Raw genomic sequence first — 22,835 nt, 5'->3', positions numbered from 1 at the left:
CTTTTAAGCTTACCTTTCCCCGCATGCCTTTTTTCCCCCCAGTGAGCTCAAAAGGAGCAAGGACAACAAAGCTGATATCACAGCCCATATGTACCCTCCTCTATTTTTTTTCTTAGAAGTGCCCGCCATTTCTGTGTGCTCAAACTCGCCTTTTATCCTTTGTTTGGTGATGGATAGGAGGAAGCATTCTGATGGGGGTGAGCATTCATAGATAACAGTCTGCCATGCTGCTTGATCTCAGACTAATTTCGCAATCACATTAAATTGTCCAGGTGCTATTTCCGATGCTATTTGTCTGTGTAATGGCTGGCTTTGCTATCAAACCACACCACACACAGAGCCAGGGTTAACTGAGGCCAATGCAGAACAAATAGATTTACAGAACGAGGCTGAAACCGTTTACTTTAAGTCTATGACCCAGTTAATGCTTTATCCTCTGCAGTAGAAACATCCAAAAACGGCTATTTGGAGAGATTTAGTTGTCATCAGGTAGTTTTGAAACCCATGCTTTCACTTTCAATGTGTCAACAATCAATCACAGCTGTCCAAATACATGTCTCCTACCACTTCCTGCCGCGTGGTGGCAATAGCGTACAGAGCACTTGTCCTGGCATTGTTTGGCTGAGGTTGTGCGCACTGCTCTGGTCTATGTGATGGTCAATTCACTCACACAAAAATGCCTGAATGTATAGTCAGTGCGCACATAGTGACACAATAGCACAATAGAGGTCGTTTTTCAGCACAAGGAAATATTTTTAACCTCTGTAGAGAGGTGGACTGAGTGTATACACTTTGAAACTGCACACACACACACACACATCTGGGAGCTACAGCAGCCCACTGCTGCTCACTGGGTATGGAAATGGAGCAGCTGGCGTTGCTGCCTTGCTCAAGGACAGCTGCAATGGGAAGGCATTTAGAGAACACAATTAGCTGATCTTTTTTTCATTTTAAAGGACTGGCAGATGCACTTTCGGTTGGAGCAAAAGCTGTCACCCGGACATCACATGAACTTACAGACTGCCACCATCTCATTTCTTATTTTTATTTTTCTCTGTGATACATTTAGAGGTTATTTGGAGCAGTAAGAAGATGATGTCAATATTCCGTCTCGCACACTTGACAGCCGAGCAAATTCAATTGGACTGACTCCGCCTTGCTCATGCGGGACTTGTCCACAGGCTTTTCATACTACCGCGTGCCTGTCTGCATGCCTGGTGCTCTCTGACGGGAGTGAGCTCTCTCCACGATCCCCCCCTCCCCAGTCACTCACCCTCATCACCAGCAGTGAGGAGCAAGTCTGACGCACAGGACCAGCAGCAGCAGTAGCAGCAGCCAGGACTCTTCTCGGGAGTGTGTGGCAACCGTGCAACATGTCCCCAGCGTGGAGACGGGGAAGGCGCACCGGTGGCTCGACGGTGGCGCCGCGGACCATGGTTACAGCTGGACGGACCGGACAGGTCGGACAGGTGTGGGTCTCCTGTTGGATTCTGCTGTCGGCGACTTGTATCCTCAGCGCTCGGGCTCAAGGTAAGATGCACTGAGAATATTTTTTAGTGGAGCTACTGTTGTTGGAAACGGGCACAGGAGCGCACAAGAAAGTCTGTGGCAGGAGAGTGACTAATAAGATAAGGGGGGAAATATTAAGGCGAGCGAAAAACTGCTCCAAAAATCATAAATGTTTGCTTTAATGGATCTAGTCATAGCCAAACTTATAGCACAATGCCTGACGCACAATGAATGAGATGAAATCGGTAAATTAAAGTCTTTTTCTCAAACAACAACGTGTAAACTCGGTCGGTTTCATTCTTCATTGTAACCACAAGGCCACTTGCATGCTCAGAAATCTCAAGGAGCACAGCAGCATGCTGCACAACTGGACACTGATATTCAGAAGCAAATGAGCCTGTGTGATTTGTCATTGTGAGCAGTTTAAAATGCATTCACTGACAATCAGTATAATACTCCTTAAACATATTCTGTATCTCTGACTTTGAATCTACCAGATGTCACATTTCCACCGTCATGTCATTAGTTTAACATTTTCTCCAGTGATATATCTATAAAGGATCAGTGGCTGTGGCTCAGGAACCTCAAAACAAATAGTTTCACTGCTTGTAGTCCCTCCTGCCTACAGGCCACCTTATTAGTGTAGCAGAGCCAGTCATTAACTTGTATGAATATGACTATGGAACAATGAAGCAAGGCCATTATTTTAGGGCTGTGTTACATTAGCCTAATGTCCATTTTTGCACTCTTGCTTGGAGGCCGTGTGAAAGTAATAGAGCAGAATGAATAAATCACAACATGCAGGACTCATTCCTGTCCTGCACAGAACTATGTGGCTAAGGCGTGAACATCATCTACACTAATCATACAATTACTGTGAAATTGGTATGACTTGTCACTTGCCATCTGTCAGTGGGTGACATGTGCTTCTTGACCAGTGAGAAGGTAATGAGACATACATTAGATGGTAGAGGAAAAGTGAGTAAGAGACACTCCTTCCTCCTTCCATATTTCAGCATTGTAAAAGCATTAACTGCCAGTTGTCACAACTAAAGGTAAGTTGATGAAGGACATTGAGAGGGCTCACTGGGTCATGCATTTCATCAGCTGTCTTGCTGCTCTGTAAATTCACATTAAGTTGTGTTTAACCTAATGCTTCAACATCCAACCACAGGGTCACGGTTTTCATTACAGAGGGTAATGCAGAAACACAAAAGCAAGGCACATGTTTGACATACAAATACTGGATGCATTTACTTCAATAGGTCCCTATGGAGTTAAAAAAAAGTATCGGAAGTTGACTCATATGAGCTTCTCTGTGCACTCCCATCTTATAATCACAATGCTCAGTGCACCAAAGTGCTAAAAGCAGCATAATCCCTTTGCTTGTTTGTCTTTGAACAGGTCGCATTGCTCTAAAGTGCTCCAAGCCTTATCTGAAAAGAGTCTCAGGCGTCTCTTATTATGCAGGGCACAGTTCCTCTAGCTGTTATTACCATCCTTTTCTCGAGCTAACATGCCTGGAGTCTGTGAGGATCTGTTGAGCGCTTCAAGGCTACTTCACAGGGTTTTACCTTTCCTCCCCAAACAGACCTCTTTCTCATCCTGCAGTTGGTATTCAGGCCCCTTGAACGTTCCCGGCTGCGCATTAGCATTGGTGAGAGATTCACTCCTCTGTCTGCCTGCTCGTTCAATTGAGAAGGACCTCCTCTATGGCGCACAATCGCTGCTTTAGGTTCTCTAGTGAAGACGCAGTTGCAGTCTTTACAGGGGGTCCTCTCATATGCCAGAGAGGTCTTGTTCTTCTGAAGTAGGACGCCGATCTCATCCTCATGGGGCATGCATGTTTGCAAATGACTGGCAGTGCGGCTGTGCCTGTGCATATAGTTAGAGAGGGTGTAGTCGTTCCCTGAGAAGGGAGGACCTCTGAGGAAGTCATAAATTAGGCGACATACAGGCACAGGAGACCTCGGGGGAACCGGAGGTGGCATGTACTTGTTTTTCAACAGGTTCCTACTGTGACTCCTGCTGTGTTTAATACTCCTGGCTGCACCGGTGCACAAGAGGATACCTGATAGAATCCACGGGGGAATCTTTTTCCTGCCACAGGCTGCTCTCAGCATGCCATTTTAGGACACATTTAGACCCCTCATTGAAATAGCAAGTAAATAGATGTGAGGTTTTGTCTTTCTTCTCCTCCAAGCGTTCTCTGTACTCCTCGACTGCTGAAATCTACCCGTGTGTCTTGTGAGTGTGTTTCTATGTGCCTCTCGTTGTGTGTGTGTATGTGTGTGTGTGTGTGTGTGTGTGTGAGAGAGAGAGAGAGCGAGAGAGAGAGCGCGCTTGCTGGCTCTTAGTGTATGTTCCTGTCTATTGAGCTTTAATCTAGATAGCAGCATTGACATCCTGCCAACCGGCAGCTGCTATAATTTTCTGGACGTACGTTATTATGCAGCTTGACAGCTGTCAGGCATTTCCAAATCTTTAAATCTTATGATAATCCACCATGCTTACAAAAAAAGCATTTGTTTAAAACACTCTGAATCCTTGTGTGATTAAAACTCCCTGCTCTAATGCGGGCACCAGATCATAATTCATCTACATCAGTGACACACCAATACACACACGCATGCACACACATCCACTGAAAGATAGAAAAATCAATGTGTACACGATTACACAACTCCATCAAGAGAAATATAATACAGTTTTAATATAATCAAAAGGCATCTCCTAGTTCCAACAAAGACTGATGACAAACCCGATCGTCTGCGCCCACACGTACATCACTCCATCACAAATAATAGAAAGCCTAATCTGTTCTGCATGTTCCTCCACAAAGGTAGACCTACATACATTGATGCCACATTGGCTGCAGGCGTCTGATTTCATACATGATACAAAATAAGAATGTCACGATTCTCCAAATCCACTATTCAATATTAACCTCTTACCATTCAGACTCCTTTTTTTGAGAATTGGGGGTTGTGGACAGTGGATGTTTATGGGGAGATAGCAGGTCAACAATAAATAACACATTAAAGTAGTGGACATCATCTGAAAGCTGTGAACCTGAAGACTCATTTGAGATGCAGCTCAGCACTGTGTGTCAAGTTGTTCTGGTCAGAAAATCTAGAATAAACATGACTTCATTTATACACTTATGAATTAATTTAACCTGTTAGGGTAAATAAGGGCTCAGAACATTAATATTCTCCTTTTGAAGTTTCATATTCAACTATGTTTCATAAGTTGTGGTAATTTGGTGCTGAATTATGCAAGTTTTTCATATCGAAAATGGATAAAAATGATCAAAAACTCTTCCAGAATATTACATCAATACACCAAGATCTTTGGAACAACAGAGGAAAAATCCATGCTGTGATTTGGGTTCAAAAACTTTGGTCATTTTGGAGATTTCTGTATTTTCAGCGATTGGATGCAGAGCACTTCTGTTCTTCAAACTGCCGAAAAACCCCCTGATGGTCAATAAACCTCGAAAAGCTGCACATCCTCTGAATGCTCTCGGTCTTTAGTTTGTGGTTGTAAAGTTTCATGAGGCTGTGATTATCCTAGAGGTCACAGCAGCTTGTTTTATACAGTGAGGTCGAGAAAAAAGAAATGCCCTCACTGCAATGAGCTGGCTACTACTGATGACTAACATCATTGCACATGAAGAAAAATTTGCTCATTGAATACACAAGAGTGTCAGCTTTCCAGTGAGCCGATAGTTTATGTAATTCAAAGTCTGTTTAGGGACCTCAGTATGGACAAATATTCAAATACTGTAGCCGGACACAGCACATTTTAATGCATGAGAAAAACTATGTGGTTTTGCCTTAATTTGCATAAAGTAGACATGTATGTAAAGAGGAGTTGTGGGAACCCAGAGAGCCTATTTTCATGATGTCAGAGGTCACATGAACGCTTTGAAAATCACCATGCCAAATCAAAAAATAGTCCAACTTTGCAGCGTTTTTCTGGCAACTACCCAACACGATATCCTGTTGAAATATTGAATTTTAAATTTGCATGCTCCGCAGGTCTAAATGGTAACAGGTTGGGTCACAATTCAATTCAATATTAAATTTCATTTTTTTCAGGACTGAATTCAAGCCTTTATTTTGCTCTTTCTCAAGTCTTTACACTCAAGTCCTAAGTCCTAAACTCTTGAGTTACGAGTCCTTGCATTTTCACTGCATAAAGCAAGACATGGAGGGAAGGCATCATGTATTTTAAAGTCAAAAGGCTCAAATCCAAGTAAAGTAAAACTCTTGGGTGTTAAAGTCCAAGTCGATATGCAAGTCTTTTTGATTTTATGAAGGCAAGTCTCAGTCGATCAAATTTGTGACTCAGTTCTGACTCGAGTCCAAGTCATGTGATTCGGCTATCCTCTGATGTTGGCTGGTTGGCCCCACAACATGAAACAGTTGTGTACATTAAAACATATGTTATTATGTATACCTGAGACCTTGACCTTTTATTTTCTGCTCGTTCCAACATGAATAATGCCAGAGAAACATGGCAGAGAGTGTGAAATGTGCCAACTGACACCAGTCTTCCCCATGTAACATGATATATCAATGATAATAATATATATTGGTCTTGCTCCAGCTGTCAGGGCATAAAATTCATGATTAATGATGAATTAACTCGATAGTCTGACAATGACATAGCCTTCGGTGCTGAAAAAAAAGTTAAAATTGAAAACTGAATTGGATTTTGACTCCATCCAAAGTATAATTGAATCATGGATTTGGAGAATTATGTTACTAAAATGTATCATCGCTTTGGCTAGACTTAAACACTTTACAAGTGCCATATGGTGCACAGTGACGTAGGAGTGGGAGTGCTTTTCTGCCCACATACCATAATTACACACACTGCATATTTATGACATATGTATCTCCCTGTTTGGTGCAATGTAGTTAATTAAACATGTTTACTTATCCAGAGAGCTAACAGATGTCTGCTGAAATTTGGACTAAATGCTTGTTTTCTTCGCAACATGGCTCGCGCCCAGAACGACCAGCTAGTGGCTTGCACAGCCTCAGGTGAAACGTGGTGGCAGCCTGGCTTCCAAATCAGCCTTCTTGTGTGTCTTCAGCGCCCGCCTGCATCCCATGTCTGGCTGCTTGGCTGCTTTTTCTGCTGCTGCCAAACGCTGTCTACACATGTTTATTCATGTTGCCACAGGATGCTTTATTCACCAAGATGGAACATATCACAGCTGAATTAGAAAAAAAAATCTGTGCTCACTGGCAGCAACATTTGAAATAAATTAAAATAAATTAATGAAAAGGCCTGATACCCTTTTCCAAAAAATAATGGTAGTTTTTTTTTAGAAAAGAAAGAAAATACAATTGCCTGAAACCTGTTTAAGAATGACAAATGATTATGATCTACTGTATTGTTGAAGAACAATGGGGCCGCTGCGCTGTCAACGCTTTTTAGCTTCAGGAGGCCTTTAATTGGCTCAGTCGAGCAGCAAAACTGTGTTTATAGTTCATAATGGAAATGTAATCAAATTAACTTGTACCGCAGGGTTTTGGCATTCACCCTTTGCCCAGTAATTGCCATTTGCCCAAAGAGCTATGGTAATGGCTATTTGCATGGGGCAAAGAGTACTATCTCCCACCATGGGTCTGTCACACTGCCATATTACGTTAGCTGGCTCAAAAGATTAGTTACTACGCTGCAGTTTAGTTCTGCTGTGCTAGTGTTAAGTACTATCACTATGATGTGAGTTTGTGTTGGCTGAAGAAAGCACACAGTAACCAATTTGTGTTTTTTTATTTATTTTTTTACCATAGGCCGGAGAATAAAAAAAGTTAAATGTTGGGTAAGGTGGCTTTCACATTTAAATTATTTATGAAGCACATCAAGCTCCTTGACGTAGTCCTTCATCTATTGTACAGAATATAGGAGATAAAGAGACACTTTTTAGAAGCAAGTGACAGACTTTAATGAAATGTTGGCAGAGTTTTTTTCACTCGTGGCATTGATCCGCTGTCTGATTAAATCCAATTAGCCACCATTTAGACTTTGTTGTTTTTGTGTGTAGCAGCATGCTGTTATGTGATGGTCTGACCATATTTAGATTGACTACTTCATCGTTAGGCCACGTTTCTCCATGAGACATTTCTCAAACCTGCTACTACCTTGCCTGGTGTTGATTTTTAAATTTACGCCCAAATTCCACCCAGAATGTGCTGTGTTTTGGTTGCTTCCTCCCTTTGGTTTGGACTGCCTTCTCACCCGAACTCTGGTCCATTTGGACGCAAACCGACACGCCCATTTTTTAGTGGACCAGAGTTCATTTGAGCATTCACACCAGCAAAAACCAAACAAACTATCCGACAAAATGCACCTGAATTGTTTCAAGCTAGTAAAACAGCTCAGGTGTGAAAAATCTCCTCCGCACAACATCATGATATGCAGAGAGCTCTTCTTTGTCCTACTGGGTGAAAAATACAGTTCAGGAAAGGTATAGGCTTCTTAAATTAGATGTTTCAGTAATAGCAGCAGTGGCTGTGGAGGCAAGTCCTTCTTTTGGGGCCAATTTTAATCACATAGCTGAGAGTGGTTTTGTTTCCGTGTCTCCTTGTTTACTGATGAGACTGAGGGGAGAAGCGCTGCAAGGGGGAAAAGACAAATTCTTCTCATATTAATTCTCCTGGCTAAAAGTCTAATCAATCTGACACAGGACCAGGAGGCTCCTCTTCAACTATCAAGAACAAAAAGAAATGTCTCAGAACAGGCCCCCGAGCTGGGACAGAAACCGAAAGGAAACGACCTTGGATAGGGAAGAGGATTCAAAGTGGTGCTATTCATTTAATTTGTCTAATATCATTTTGACAAGGGAGCAAAGATGTTGTGCATGCTGCTTCATCAAAGCATCATTCTGAGAAGCAATTTGAAAAGCCCTCAAAATGGTGTCATTACTTCCATCCAGGGAAAAGAGGGATTGTACTGAGGCAGTATTCTTGGACCATACATCTGTCTTGAAGCCCCGAGCTGTTCCATGTAAACATTTAAACAACACAAAGGCAACTCAAGGAAAACTGGTGAGAAACAATGCTTTTTACAGCATAATGTGCACACTGAATCTCTGCTCTCATTCAGCTTGCCCCTCCTGGGGACTGGTGAGTGTATTCTTGTGTTGTGAATAAAATGGCAAAGGAGGCAAAGGAAAAGAAAAATGGTAGAGAAACTGTAGTGGGGGTAGGGGGCCTATGTTTTGTCCCTCTCTCCTTAGAAAAAAAAAACAACTGGTGGTGCCAATCCATTTTTCTTTGTACATTCACAGGAATGAATTCACATCTTGATCTCCGGCTCTGTTCGTCTGCTGACATTAAACCAAGCCAGTCAAAACACTGTTATGTTGCCCGACCACCAGCAGAGAGTTCCCTTCCTGTATTTCATAGACACGTCAATGTTACTGTTTCAGTTTATATACAAGTAGACCTCTTAGATAACTACTTTTGTTGCATGTTGTGGGCCCAAACTTTTTTGGCTGGGTGGCCCAGGTAAGACACTGATTTATGTAGGGGTGGATCGTTGGAATAACATGAACTTACCATTTCTGTCTCTCATATACTTTAATTACTAACATTACAGCATCTTGCACTTTCTTACATTCGGGTGTTTAAAACATAGACTGTATAAATAATGGACGTACTGACCGTGACGTCACCATTGGGTTTGTGGACTACCCGTTTGAGGCATCGAGTCCATCTTGTGATCTGACGACACTGACTACACGCCTCTCTACACCGGCAACCTGACAGAACGAAGGCGATGCTAATTCTTGTTAGCATTAACTGTAGCATTAACTGGGATGTTAGTTTTGGCAAAAAACAAAAACAAAATGTATGTTACTGACCTTTTTAATAAACAAAACGTTTAAATAGACTGTTATTAAGTGAAAATACAGTGTGAAAGGGTCAAAGTTATGAGACCAAACCACTAAATGTCCTTTTATATAACTTTATTGACATGTTGCCGTGGATACGTATTGTTCTGCTTCTCTCCTGATGACGGCCTTATTAGCCACCTGTCAATCAAAGAGCCACGCTCCAAATCATACGATTCTTTATCTTCTATTTCTTCTAAGTGGAGCCATTTTTTACACTATTTACATCAAACTGTCTTGAAGAAGATATTTTACTAGTGATTGAGACCATAGTGTTGTCCCCCCAAAAAATGTCTGAGGTAATAAATCAACTGAGAAGTTATCTCATTTTGTATTGAAACGGATGGACAAAAATACTGCTGGAATTTTCAGTAGAATGCAACTTAAGGCACCTCCTGGTTTGCCTCACTGCTCAGACCCGGAGGTTGTCGCCTGGTTTAAAATGACAATTTAAGATAAATTGTGCATACAAAAAAATGCAATACACATGCAAAAATATAGTCACAGTATAGAGTATCAACACAATTCAAATAAATAGCTCAAGGTCCCGCCTCTGACCAGGCAGATAATCAATGATAGATTTGGATAATGGGGGGGATCAATCAGATTTCAGCTTTCAACTTTCTGAACACACCCCTGGGGCCAATAATCTTTTAAGAAATGATTTTGATGAATTATGTAATTATCATTTTAAGACCATGTTATGTGAAATTATACCATGGTAATAATCAATAATGCAGGTTCACCCTTTCAAAGAGCAATGGACTTTGAATTCTTAATAGTATTCAGATATTAGAATTGGAATGTAAAAAAATAAATAATAAAATTGACTATTTGGTTCTATCTGTCTAGAACTCATTCCTGCAGAACTCTACACAGAAACATGGAAAAGGAACATATTGAACTGGATAAAAAAAGGAAGAGAATATTTCATTTTTGCTACCAGTTATTTTTCGCCGTTGAACCATCAAAGCTGCATCTTCCTGCTGATACTGCCAACTTTTACCGTGCTGTTTGAAGAAAGCATTTTTTAATATATGTAGAGTGTCTCGTGCATGAAAGTGGGGTCAGGGGTGAGCTGGTACACGTGACCGGTAGGGCTGGGTGAGCGGAGAAACTATTTCAGCTCATGGCATACTTCCTGACCACGCACGGGCAGGGTCTCGTCTGGAAACATAGAGCCTCTGCGCTCTCCATCTGCAGGCCTGAGTTCGCTGCTCAGGCTGAGCTTGGCAGCAGGCCTGCCAGTCCCGCTAGGGGGCCTGGCGAAATGCCTCAAGCTGCATCTCAATGCCGTGTGCTCAGTATTGATTAGGACCAGAGCTGACTCTCACTCCCCATTGTCCTTTTTCTTGGCCACGTGGGACTCCATATCATGTTTGTTATCAGTTTTGCTACCAAACGCCCGACTTCTCCCTCTACCTCAGGAAGCTCAACATCAGGCCCACCCCTCTCCTGTCACATTTTGACAGTACTCCACCTTCAACTGTAAACAAATGGTTTGCAACAGAGATACCAGGGGATGTCAGTGTGGATGTTAAAGCGCCGAACAAGCAAAGGCATCAAGAGAGATAAATCTTAAGAAATTCCTACCTGCAATCTCATCCAGCGGCGCTTTTGTGTACGCTGATAAGGAATTCCCGTCTGGTATGCATGGCACAGAGTAGAGCTGGTTGTCATTGTAGTATGGCAGCACTTTAATGTACACGTATCTTTGATCGCCGTCCTTGCCTCGAACATCAGTAGAGTGTCAGTTAAGAAGTGTGATGGTGATGGGAGCTGACAGCACTTCTGCAGGAGGGTTGCTCTATGGCTCATGTCACATCTGGATTCCCTTTCTTTGGCCTCTCAGCACAAGTCATGAAAGCGCTTCAGGTGCGAGACTGAAACCATATGGTGGGATTCAACCACCAGTCAAAGCCCAGACAAAGCCTTTGTCCAACACTGTTTGGAAGCTTGCCTTCTTCTCCGAAGGCACATTGCATGTAGACGGATATTTAAAGACCTAAAAAACAAACTTCAACATGAGGATTTTTGTCCATCATATAAATGAGGATATTTATCCTACATTGTCTAGGTGCACAATAAGTGATGACATATTTGAGTACAATTTTCTCTTCCAATGATGACACGGATCATTACATTTTCATTTATGTAGTAAAGAAAAAACGATTGAAACATACAGAATGAACAAAGGCTCCAGCAATCTAGGCATGGTTTTGAGAGCTTGACTGCTTGAATGATACAAATTATGTAGGTGTGCTGTACATACTGAAATCAATACAGCACAGCAGCTCCTATTGAAATCAGCAAATTGAAAAAGTTGTTGTATTCACTCTTCCTCTACATGCTTACAGGATTAATTGCTGCAGGGCCACAGAGAGCCAGTGTTTGACAATGAAGCATGAATCTGCCAATACGCAAATCGAGTCAGTCATGTGTTTCCGCCTGGAATGATTTAGGATCAGTTTGGGAGAGCTCCTCAGAGGTTAAGCACGGAAGTCTGTTGGGCATTGCACCTCTGAAAGCAAGCATTACAGACAAGGACCAAAGAGATCCTGTGCAGATACAGATATTTATTTTAATTTGAAAGGCAGCTCGAAAGAGGAATCCAATAAAACTGCCTTTATTGCTTTAATGCCTGTTAGCAGATGCACACAGCGGAAGTGTGCATGTACACTAATACACAAACACATTTTCTTCCTCCAACACATGCATCTGCAAACATGTGCGCGGATTGTTTCATTATCGCTAAATGGAGCTTTCTCAAAAGACCAAACCAGTATTTGAATGTTGTTTTCGGCACAACTAATGAAAGTGGGGCATAGCCGCGGTGTGTCTCTCGTGAATAGACAAAATCAGAATCAGCTTTTTCAGTGTGAGGCGTCACGCTCTGATGGTCCTCTGTTGCAAAATACTTTCCAATTTAACCTGTCTCCATGCCATGTCGCAGTCACTGCCAACCGCAGTGATGTGATGGAGAAGGGGGAACAGGGAGAGAAATGAATATTGCTATGGACATAGTGAGGAGGCAATAGGTGGGGGGTGGGCGGGGTGGAGGGGTGGGGGTATTGATGGAGGAAAGAAAGGAGAGCGCTGCATCAGTGGGGTAGAGATTGCTGTGGTGTACAGTAGCACAAATCCTAAATTCTGTGCAGATCCGACGGTAGCTAGGAAACAGCTGACAGTAAAATGGGGGGATCAAAGGGATTAGTGTGCCCAGTTTGAGCCCAAACAGTAACCCTTCCACTTCCCCTCACTGCCAGCCTTTTTATACATTCACCCCTGCATTTCAGTGGTGTGCTCAGCCTGTTAGACTCAACCCATCTCTGGTTATCCCCCCCTGAGTCTAATTGTTTAATTTGGAATCAGTCTTTTTACACACTGTTTAGCTCTTACATACTCTCACAGACGGGCAATATGTAGAAAAAGGTCACAGTTTCAATTTAAGAAGAAACCGAGTGGAGAAAAGCACCCCCGCTCTAACACACTCACACATATACACAAACATAGGGTACACAAAAATACAAATGCCTACACAAGTAATCCAGACAAAACAAAGATATTGCATCTGAGGGAAGAGGATGCACATGTCAGACGCAATCAGTGCTGCCTTTTGTGATCTGAGTGAGATTTCCTGTCACTGGGGCTTGAGACGCAGCCTGTTTAATTCTGCAGGGGACTGGCATGTCCCAAATGCCTCGGTCACTGTCTCGTCTTGTCTCACAGCCAGAGAGACGTACCTAAACAAACGAGCCCAAGCGTCCCCTGTTGGGGGCATGCACTGTACTGCACTGGATAGACTTCTGACAATGCTGGCCTCCTGTCTCCACACTGGAGATGCAGCGGACATGTGAACGCACTCTAGGCTGACACAGAGCTTTACCCAAGAGAGTAAAGCCAAATCAGATCTACATCACATGTGACGTACATATGATGGTTCAAAACTGATTTGTGATGCCTGACTAAAGCGAGACCATTAAGGCAGAAACAAAAGCAGTGTTTTTTTTGGTTTGTGAGCAGATTCTATATGATGGCTGCAGCTGCTCCGACTTGTGTTGCTGTTGCAAAAGCCGCAGGGTAAATTTCTGTGTCATTGTCCACAAAGCATTCACAAATTGCTGGTCAAGCTATTTTCATTTGCAAGTGGGGGGCTTTCAAAGAGTAATTTCCTTGTTCTGTGAAAGGGAATGTTTGAGCACATATCTTATTTTTAGCAATGCTGGACATGTTCTCTGCCTTTGGGGACAGCAGAAATGGGAGAGTCAGTGGGATTATATCAGTTTAATGAAGTTGCTCTGGCCGATGTTTAATTTCATGAAATTCAATTAAAAAGCTTTATTTCCACTTCTGTAATCACTCAAGGGGTCGCCGTCATTAGATTATAGAGAAGGAATTTTGAGGAGAAATTACCAATCAAAATTGTGTTATTTGAGTTATGCTTGATCCGCAAGTGTCTTTCAAATGCTCCACAGAGAATATTGTGATTAAAAAAGTGGACATAGCCACAATGCTGCCACACATTGGTTTGAGGAATTCAAGTTTGAAGCCTTGAGTTGGACATTTTGGTCATCTCCATCTTTTTTCAGTCAGTAGTGGCAATTTAGTTTCTAGTTCCATCCGTCATTCAGAAATAAACAGCCAACTCAAAAGTTTATTTTATTGCAACTCACCGTTGAACATTTTTTGGGCAACCAAAATGCATATAAAAATAGTTCACTATGCCCTAAAGTATACCTATTATTGTCCAATTTATTCTAATTGGGACCATCATTTACAAAATGGACATGATGATGTATTAAGACATTCAAGACCAAGCTCATTATAATAATATTTTTGAGGTATTAAATCAAGTGAGAAGTAGGCTCATTTTGTTATGTATATATACTTTCTGACCCCTTTCTGTGGAGTCCCCCCCTTCTGGCCATTAGAAAGAATGTAGGTGAGATGCCCTTTCTGAACCAAGAGGTTGCCGCTTGATTGTCACTGTGTACAAAGAGAAAAGCTGCAAAAGTGCAAAAAAAAGCATGACCAGAGTGGAATAAGTGGGTTGACTGGGTTTGTACGGTATGCAAAGATGGAAGAGGAAGAAGTACAGCTGTTAGGTCTGGACAATAGACGCAATCATTGTTGCACAACAGCTACTTTTGTCTTCCTCTGTGGAGCCACTCTCATTTTATTGTTGAAGCTTTTGTTGTTGCTATATATGTTAAAGTGGACCCAGCACTTTTCTTGCCCTCGCTGCATTAGTGAGGAATAGTAAAGAAGAGAAAAAGAGACAAGGTAAAGGACAGAAAGAGCATGTACCCTACCAGCCTTGTTACAAACAGACTGCAGAGCTGACATATGCAAACTCAAAGGGTGGCGGTGTTTAAAAGCTTTAATCACACCACTGCTCAGAGCCCAATGTGGCGTTGCACTTTGCATCATTGAAAGCTTGTTTTATTAATGTTGTCCAGAGTGAAGTACGGTGGGGTAGCGTGGCTGGGGAGGGATGCATTGTGCTCTTGATTTAAAGTGGGGTGGAGCAGAAACAATGGCCATGAAAAAAACATGGCAAGGCTGTGAGAAGCAGCCCACTTCCATTACTTTAGAAGGCACGGTGCCCAAAATGGTGCATGAGGAAGTGGATGTACAGAATAGAGAGAATCAGTCACACATGATGGGTCTTAATGATTATATAAAAAACATATTTATTTGTATGTTGGTTTTAGTATTTGCCGGATATCAGTCATAGGGAAAGACTTGACTTTTGTGATCTGGTTCACTGTGTGAAATTGGTTCATCATGTGCTTTATGTGACACATACAAGCCAATCAAGGCAAAGTGTGCTCTCTTTGAGTGAGCGGGTGAAGTGAAATCTCGTGCGAGTCTGATGCCTAATTGCTCTCATTAGCAGCCGGCGTTCACACCAGTTATTCTGCACAATTAACCGGCTGCCACCAAGATGTTATGAGGCAGAATATTGCGGTGGGTCATGGGAAAAAAAGGGGTTGTAATTAATTCTCACTTAAATTAATGATTTCGTATTTCAAAGGTTGGTACAATGGCATTTTTTTTAGATTCCCCAAGGGGAGACCACTGAAGAGTGTTTTTTGTGTGTCATGTGGAAATGAGGATGTGCGCGCAGTTGATGGAAATCAGGAACCATTGTTGTTTGACAGTAGGCACCTTTGCAGTGATTGCCTGTGTTATTAATTTGTGGGATGAGAGGAGGCTGGCTCCTCCAGCCTCTGATAGTTACGCGCCGCATTAAAGAACTGCTGCTATGAATGACACTCAGGGCTAATGAATATGAATACATTTATAAAAATAGGCACGGGCTCCCCTCTCAGTGCAGATTGGGAGTGACAGTCACATTGGCTAGGCATGGTTGATGAGAGAGGGAACCGCTGCCCCTGGAGATGGAGGGATCAGACAAACAACCCGCACACACACACACTGAATCACACAAACGAATGCCCTAGCATGATGACATTCAAAAAGGCTCCAGCATTTAAGAATAACAATCTTGTCATCTCGTGGTACTACTTACTCTCTGGACATAAACAATCTGATATATCAAAGCCTGCATCTACCTCACTGTTACATCCCTGAAATAATAATTACTACGGTATCCATCATAGCTAATTGCTCCATTTGTGCATGATGCCAGAGTGAACAGATCATTTATTATAATGCGTGAAATATTGAGCAGGTGGGTGACTTGAAAGAGGATTTCTCTTACTTTTGAAATTCCACAGGTGTCATATTGTTAGCTGGTGATTTATGCCGCACAAACAACACATTTACATCGCCTGTCAACCGATTTATAGACTGTTTCCTGTGGAAAGAAAGTGCAGTAATTTATTGTCATTACTGCACAATTCATTACTTTCAGACTCACTTTAGGGACATGAAGATATGTCAATTTATCTCTCTGTTTGCGGTTTGGCATTTAAAAACTGTCATTACCTTACATTGCCATTAATAACAAAGAAATGTTAACTGAGAGGCAATACTGTACGCATTATACAAGGAGGAATGCTTTTGCTAGTGGAAATCAGTGGCAAAAATATTAAAAGTCTAACATGTAGCCTTTCCTCATCGACATATCAAAAAACAATTAGACTTATTGTGAACATACATTATCCCAAATGTGTCCAACAATGTTCAAACCCAGAGAAGAATTTTAATGGTCCCCTTTGCACATGCATCAGTGCTGTGTTTGTCATAAATTTACATCTAATCCAGTTTAAGCCATAGATCTTGGTCATTTTAACTATATGTTTTAGCCAGATAAAGGATTTTAGTCTTTGAGCATCTGGAGCTTAAGTTATCAGAAAAACAAGTTGAGCAAACATTAGCGGAAGCTAAGCTCCAGCCTCTCCACTAGCGTGCTGAACAACATTGGAGAAACACAGGTTTTTAACATGAAACTGCTTCATTTAGTATTTTTACTCGTTTAAATCCCCAGGTCAGTTTGTTCTGGGGAGGAGGAGACCTCTGTGGATAATTCGGCTCCTGCTAAAAACCTCCTCATCTGCATCTTAAGTTGCCAGAGGCTATGATAAGCAAACATTAACAGCAGCTTGGCTAGCAGCGCCTGTGCCAACCTGCCAAACAGCATTGGGGAAACCCAGATTTTCAACATGAAACTGCTTTATTCAGTGTTTTTACTGGTTTAAATCACCAGGGCAGTTTGTTTTGGAGAGGAGGAGAACTCTGTTGATAATTTGGTTCCCTGTAAAAACCTCCTCATCTGGATCTGGATCTTAAGTTATCAGAGAACATGATAAGCAAACAATAGCCGCAGGTTGGCTAGCAACGCCTCCGCTAACGTGTCAAACAGAATTGGAGAAACACAGATTTTTAACATGAAACTGCTTTATTCAGTGTTGTTACGGGTTTAATTATCTGGTCCATTTGTTTTAGAGAGGAGGAGAACTCTGCAGATAACTCGGCAGCTCTCTGAATGAACACTGAAGGAATCCTAACCGGGAGAAACTGCAATGACGACATGGCTTCGTCTTTTCTTGTTGTTTTGATTGAGAGACCCCAGGGGGCACGGCATTACATATTATACATTTAAGAATAGAACTTTTCTTCTTCTTGACGGGAAAAAAAAAGTGAGTAGTACATTGCATGTGCAGGCCATCACACACACTTGTTCTCTAAAGATGTATTTCATTTTTCTATTTATCAACATCAAAAGCCCTGACCTAAAAAAAAACCCCACAGTCATCCCACCCCACGGCCATCAGAGAAATTTAGCATCACTGAGTGTGTTCTTTCTTTAACACAGAAGAGAGTTATGGCAAACAAGAATATGCAAATGTGTTCATCTGTTTCCCTCGGTGGGCGACAATTTTAATTGATTAATTGAGGATGTTTATTTGATTGGTTGCGGCTTAATAATCCAAGATGTTATTTGTCAAGCTGTTCAGTTTAGGTGCAGCAGCGTGACTGTTTCCCTTCCATTTTCCCCCGAAAGTTAATGTCCTTATTTTTCCCGAGTTTGAAGCACAGGCAGGACCAATTCCTCAAAGATTTGTGAAGGACTTTGATTGAGATAAGTGGGATACTCATTGGCTCTGACAGACGTAACCTTGGTGAGTGTTCTCTGGCAGCCACTTGAGGAGGATGGCAGACTGTGAGCGCCGGACATTGGGCATGACTGACACCATGGTGCTAACCTTGAGCCAGGTTCCTGTAGAGCAAGCCGCTCAGTATTTAAGGCCCAGAGAAAACTCATTGAGCATCTGACTTAACTGGGTTAGACTGCACCCATGGATGCAAGCCATCAAACTGAACTAATTAACAGCTGAAACAACCTTGAAAGCTGCAGACAACAGTGTGTTAGCAGCATTTGCCCCCCACCACTCTCATTCCCCCACTATTTTCTGGTGTCTGTGCTATGCACGATGCTACTCAATTCATTTATTTTGCACTTGAACAACTGTTACTTTATAATCTTTTCTCTCCAGCTGAAATTAGGTTAGAAGTACCTACCCATCAAACCGTTCTGTTGAAAATTGGAGAGGCATAAAAAGACAGATAAAAGCACTACATGTTGCCCCTGAAAAAACATGTCGGTTTGTGAGGTTGGAGACAGAAGGAGAGAGAGCGAGCAGATGCAAGAGCAAGCTCAGAAAAATGCTCATCACTTTCTAGGATGCTCATAAAGAGTGCGCTTAATGGGATGACTCATTTATTTACTTGTTATTTCTATGTTGGCATGTCTGTTCATGGTGCTGCCCTAGAAAGTGAATGTCTGTGCTTTTGACTTATGTTCGCATGAATCAAAAACGGCAAAAAGGATTTACTCAAAGGCGAGACTCATCAAATTCTGTCAGATTCGAACTCTCATACCACTGAGCCCCAGGGATTCTGTTTGATTTCTTCCTGATTCAGCAAGGCTGCCATTTTCTTCTGAGGGTAGTTTGGCTTGAGTTGCCGCGGGGGGTCAGGGGCCAATTCAACGTTATTGAATAATAAATAAATAGAAATGTGTTCTGACTCTAGCTGATCCCTGTTGTTTCTTCTTCTCTTACTTCCCTGTGCAGACAGACAGCAGCTGGGGCCTTGTATTCGCTGTAATGGCCTGTATATATGCAGGGTTTCATATTTCAATCACCGGCACGGCAGCTGAAATTGGTGGTTTAAGATGAAGTTGAAATTGGAAAGTGGCTATCGTGTCTGCATGAGGAAACACATTTGAATCCCAGTGGAGAAGGTGCTTGGCAGCTGCATCTGGAACGCAGACTGACAAGTCCTTAGGAGTGGAGTTAAAGTTAGAGCCACAAGTGCTCCAGCGCCTTTCAAGCCTTAGCCAAATGATTTTCCAGCGGAGGTCGCATCAGGGACATGAGATTTGAGGAAGTATTTCATAATAGGCCTATAATCAATGATTCATCACTGGAAATATTAATGAGCCATAAATGATGTATTGGACTCTGATGAGGTAGATCTACAATCGCATCGTTAAATGTCACAGGGCTGCTCATTCATGGTAATAAGGTATTTGTAATAATTAATGTTGTGTGTTATTTGGCTATGAAGTATATTGAAAATGATATGCCAGTGCACATTCATTTGCTTTTTGTGCTGTAAGGCTGTTGGAAATCAGTTTTGAGAGTTGCACCTTTCATTTCTAGCTGTCACTTATTTCTGTTACTCACACAGTCTCGTCTCTCTGCTACATTAACTGAATATTCATTATGTGGCTAATAGTGGTGCCTTTGAAGAGGAATGATCATATTTAATTTTCTCGCCTGAGAAGGAACAAGTCAGTGAAGAGAGGGTGGAGGAGAGGAGTGTATGGGAAAGATAAAGGGGAGGGAGTGAGAGAATTAGATCAAGCGATGAATGGAGCGGCAGAGGGGCATGGAGTTTATGGACCGGCAGGGCTAGGAGGGAGAGGGAGGGAGGGGGTGAGTGTCCAGATTACAATATGATTATATCAGTCTATCTGCCTTATAACATTGATTGACCTGCACCTGTGCCTCCACAGCTCATTCACCTCTCGCTGCCGGTGTATGAGGGTGCATTGTTCTCTCCCCCACGTAGAAGAGAGTCTTTCTTCCTACTTTTTTTTCCCCTTTACTCTTGGCAAGAGGGGATCAGATTATGAGAAGAAGAAAAAAAAAACTCAACCAGTGGCCACAGCGGTATTTCTCCGCTCCAGCAGCTGCACTCCCTGGCTGCGTTTATCGTTTTATCGATTACCATCACAAGGCAGTAATTTGCCGGGACTTGCAGGGACATGATTAAAGATCCGCCAGCAACGCATGGTGGCTAGAGTTGGTGCCGGGGTGTCATGTTGATGAACACGCGCTGACACACATACACAGACACTAACGCTCTGCTAAGCAAGGCAAAGGAGGGTGGACGAGGAGTGCATTCCTGTCATAGACATCAATGGCTTTAAATCTCCTGAGCTAACCTTTTAATGCTCTCAGATCCTTATGGCTGGCTGGATAATTGATTGTGTTTGGTCTAATGGGATTAAGAGGCAGTAGTGGCCCTGGGCTGGACACCGTGGTAGTGGATTGGAAGATGTAGAGGTAGATAGACGCATAAAGTGAATGGAGTGTGGATTGAATCGAGACAAAGGTGTGTTTCTGAGTGTGTGTTGGAGTGAGAGAGAACGACAGAAGGAATGATGGAAGAAAGCAGCAGATTTGAAAGAGAGTGAGAGGAAGAAGGATAAAAACAGTGTGGATAGATTGCTGCAGGTCTGCTTCTCAGTCCATCCCTAATTAGCTATATGAGAAAACCAGGGAGCTGATGGTATCCCCCAGTGAAAAGCTTGTTAGCGTAAGAGATACTATCTGCCGGCTATTGGTTTTGGTTGTGTTTTGCTCGCTGGGTGAGTCACTGGGTCTGCGGTGTGCATCGAGATGAAAGCGGCGGGAAAATGAGAGCCAAGGTAGTGAGACCCATCCCCCCTCTTATCACCCAGGATAAAGCCTGTCCCATCCTAACTTATCAGCAGCCTCTGTGCTTTAGCTTCATCCCTTACACCAGAGCTTGTTTGAATGTGTCAGTCTGCTAGCCCCCCTTTCTTCTCTGAATTATTTTTAACTTCCCTCCACACTTGGGATGAGATAAAAGCAGAAGTTTGTGTGGGAGAGTAGTGAGGGATGAGGCTGCGGTTAGTAAATTTTTGCTTGAGTTTTCACTGACTGCTTGTCGCCCTCTATATTGCAGCCGTGTGTCTGGAATCCCCAGTCTCTTTGTGTGCGCTATCGTGAGCACACACGCAACACAGAGCTGTCATCATCAGTGCCAGTATTTTAGTATTTCCGTCTACCGCCTCTCTAGTAGTACACGGCAGCATATCCCTCTCCATCTATGTTGTATATGGCAGGCAGAGCCTCATAGTATAAGGGTTAACAGGGACTGCTGTTGCAGGATTGCTGCCTCTATTCATAAGTCCAGCCAGCCAGATCATGCCACAGATCCAGGTTTTGTCTCTAGTGAATAGAGAGGCGGCTGCAGCCCACCGGCCCTTTATACTGGGCCACGTTTTCACTTGGGCTCAGAATATGCCAGGTCAGGATAACTGTTGCCATTTTGGTGGGCGGCAGAAGGCATTTTGCCAGCTTCCTGTGGCCAGAGTAGTGAAGCTATAAATGTGTTATTGTGCGTGTGTGTGTGTTGGTGAATGAGAGACAAACTGAGAGGAGAGAGCAAAGCAGAGAATAGAGGGAGGAGGAGAAAGGCAGATGATAAATCCTATGTGTATGGAGCATGTGTCTGGTGGGAATATGAGATAGTATGGGGGACTGCGTAGCACATAAAAAACCATCCTGTGTGTTTGTGAGTTAGAGAAAATGTGTCACTCTGACCTGGCTGTCTGCCTATTCTTCTCGAGGAGACGACAGGTGAGAGGGTTGCTATGGTTACCAGGAGTAGGGGTAGGGTTGGGATGAGTGTTTTTGTGTGGTGGCCTCGCAATTTCACAGTGGGAACTTTTTTATGCGCCTCACATGTTCTAGTTTTGTTTAGGTGATGGGTGATATTGTAGTGCCATATGGGTGCAGCAGGTGTTACTAGTAGCTGAGTGCCAGTCTGTGCACATAGTGGGTGTTAGAAAGAGCTATCAGTCAGCCCCTTTCTCGCTCCGTAGAGACTTCCCAGAGAGCTGTGTTGTCCCTACAAGGGCCAGATGCTGCCTTGGTTTGCTCTGCTGCCCTCTTTCCTCTCTTCCCTCGTTCCCAGGCCCACATCAAACATGCGCAGCCCATTTCCCCCCACAGCTCTAAATCTCTTTAATTCCATCATCTGTTGCCCATTGAGGGCAGCAATTTAGTCTTTACGCAGCATTTTAGTGTGCCATTAAAAATTCTGTGAGGTTGGTGGCCAGGCCCTGTAGCGGAGAGGTGGCCAGTCTTCAATCTGTGTCTCTGTGTCTAACCTCTGCAGTGCTGTCCCCCGGGACACATCCAGCCATAAAGATAGTGTTTGAACAGCTCGGCCTGGACACATAGAGAATACATTACATATTCCCTACACGCCAAGCCCAGCCACTCCATCATGATGATTGTCTCCACATCATTCATGTATTGTGATAACCACCGAGGCCACACTGTACTGTAAGGGGTTATCAAGAAGGCTTTTTTTGCCCCCACTGCGAACAGTGTTCAATATCTGGCAACCGTATGAGCTTCTCTGACCTTAACCAACATCTGGAGAGGGATGTTATGAGTGCTACTGCATGGATTTTATAGACACCAGTTTTATGTAATTTCCAGCAATTTCACCATTACTTTTACAGTGATTGGAAACTGGCTGTGCTCAGTTAATGACTTCTCTATCTCCCAGATGGAGAGCAACACCCACACTCAAAACAATGACAGAACAATGACTTGCAAAATAATTCTGTCTCGCGGAGTATGAATTGTTTACATCATTACGGCAACAGCAC

General features: G+C 42.8%; 1 protein-coding gene across 1 annotated transcript in view; it reads left to right on the top strand.

Moving 5' to 3' along the window:
* The first annotated feature begins 1,373 nt into the window (after window positions 1–1,373).
* sdk2a (sidekick cell adhesion molecule 2a) overlaps window positions 1,374–22,835 on the top strand; it is a 107,672-nt gene continuing 86,210 nt past the window's right edge. Inside the window, exon 1 of the mRNA XM_059348428.1 lies at window positions 1,374–1,530. Within this exon, the coding sequence (XP_059204411.1) occupies window positions 1,374–1,530 (157 nt within the window). The remainder of the gene's footprint in view (window positions 1,531–22,835) is intronic.

The sequence above is a fragment of the Centropristis striata genome, chromosome 13 (assembly GCF_030273125.1).
Source record: "Centropristis striata isolate RG_2023a ecotype Rhode Island chromosome 13, C.striata_1.0, whole genome shotgun sequence".
Lineage (NCBI taxonomy): Eukaryota > Metazoa > Chordata > Actinopteri > Perciformes > Serranidae > Centropristis > Centropristis striata.
Note: the sequence above shows the minus strand (reverse complement) of the source record. Positions and strands in the feature narration are given on the sequence as shown.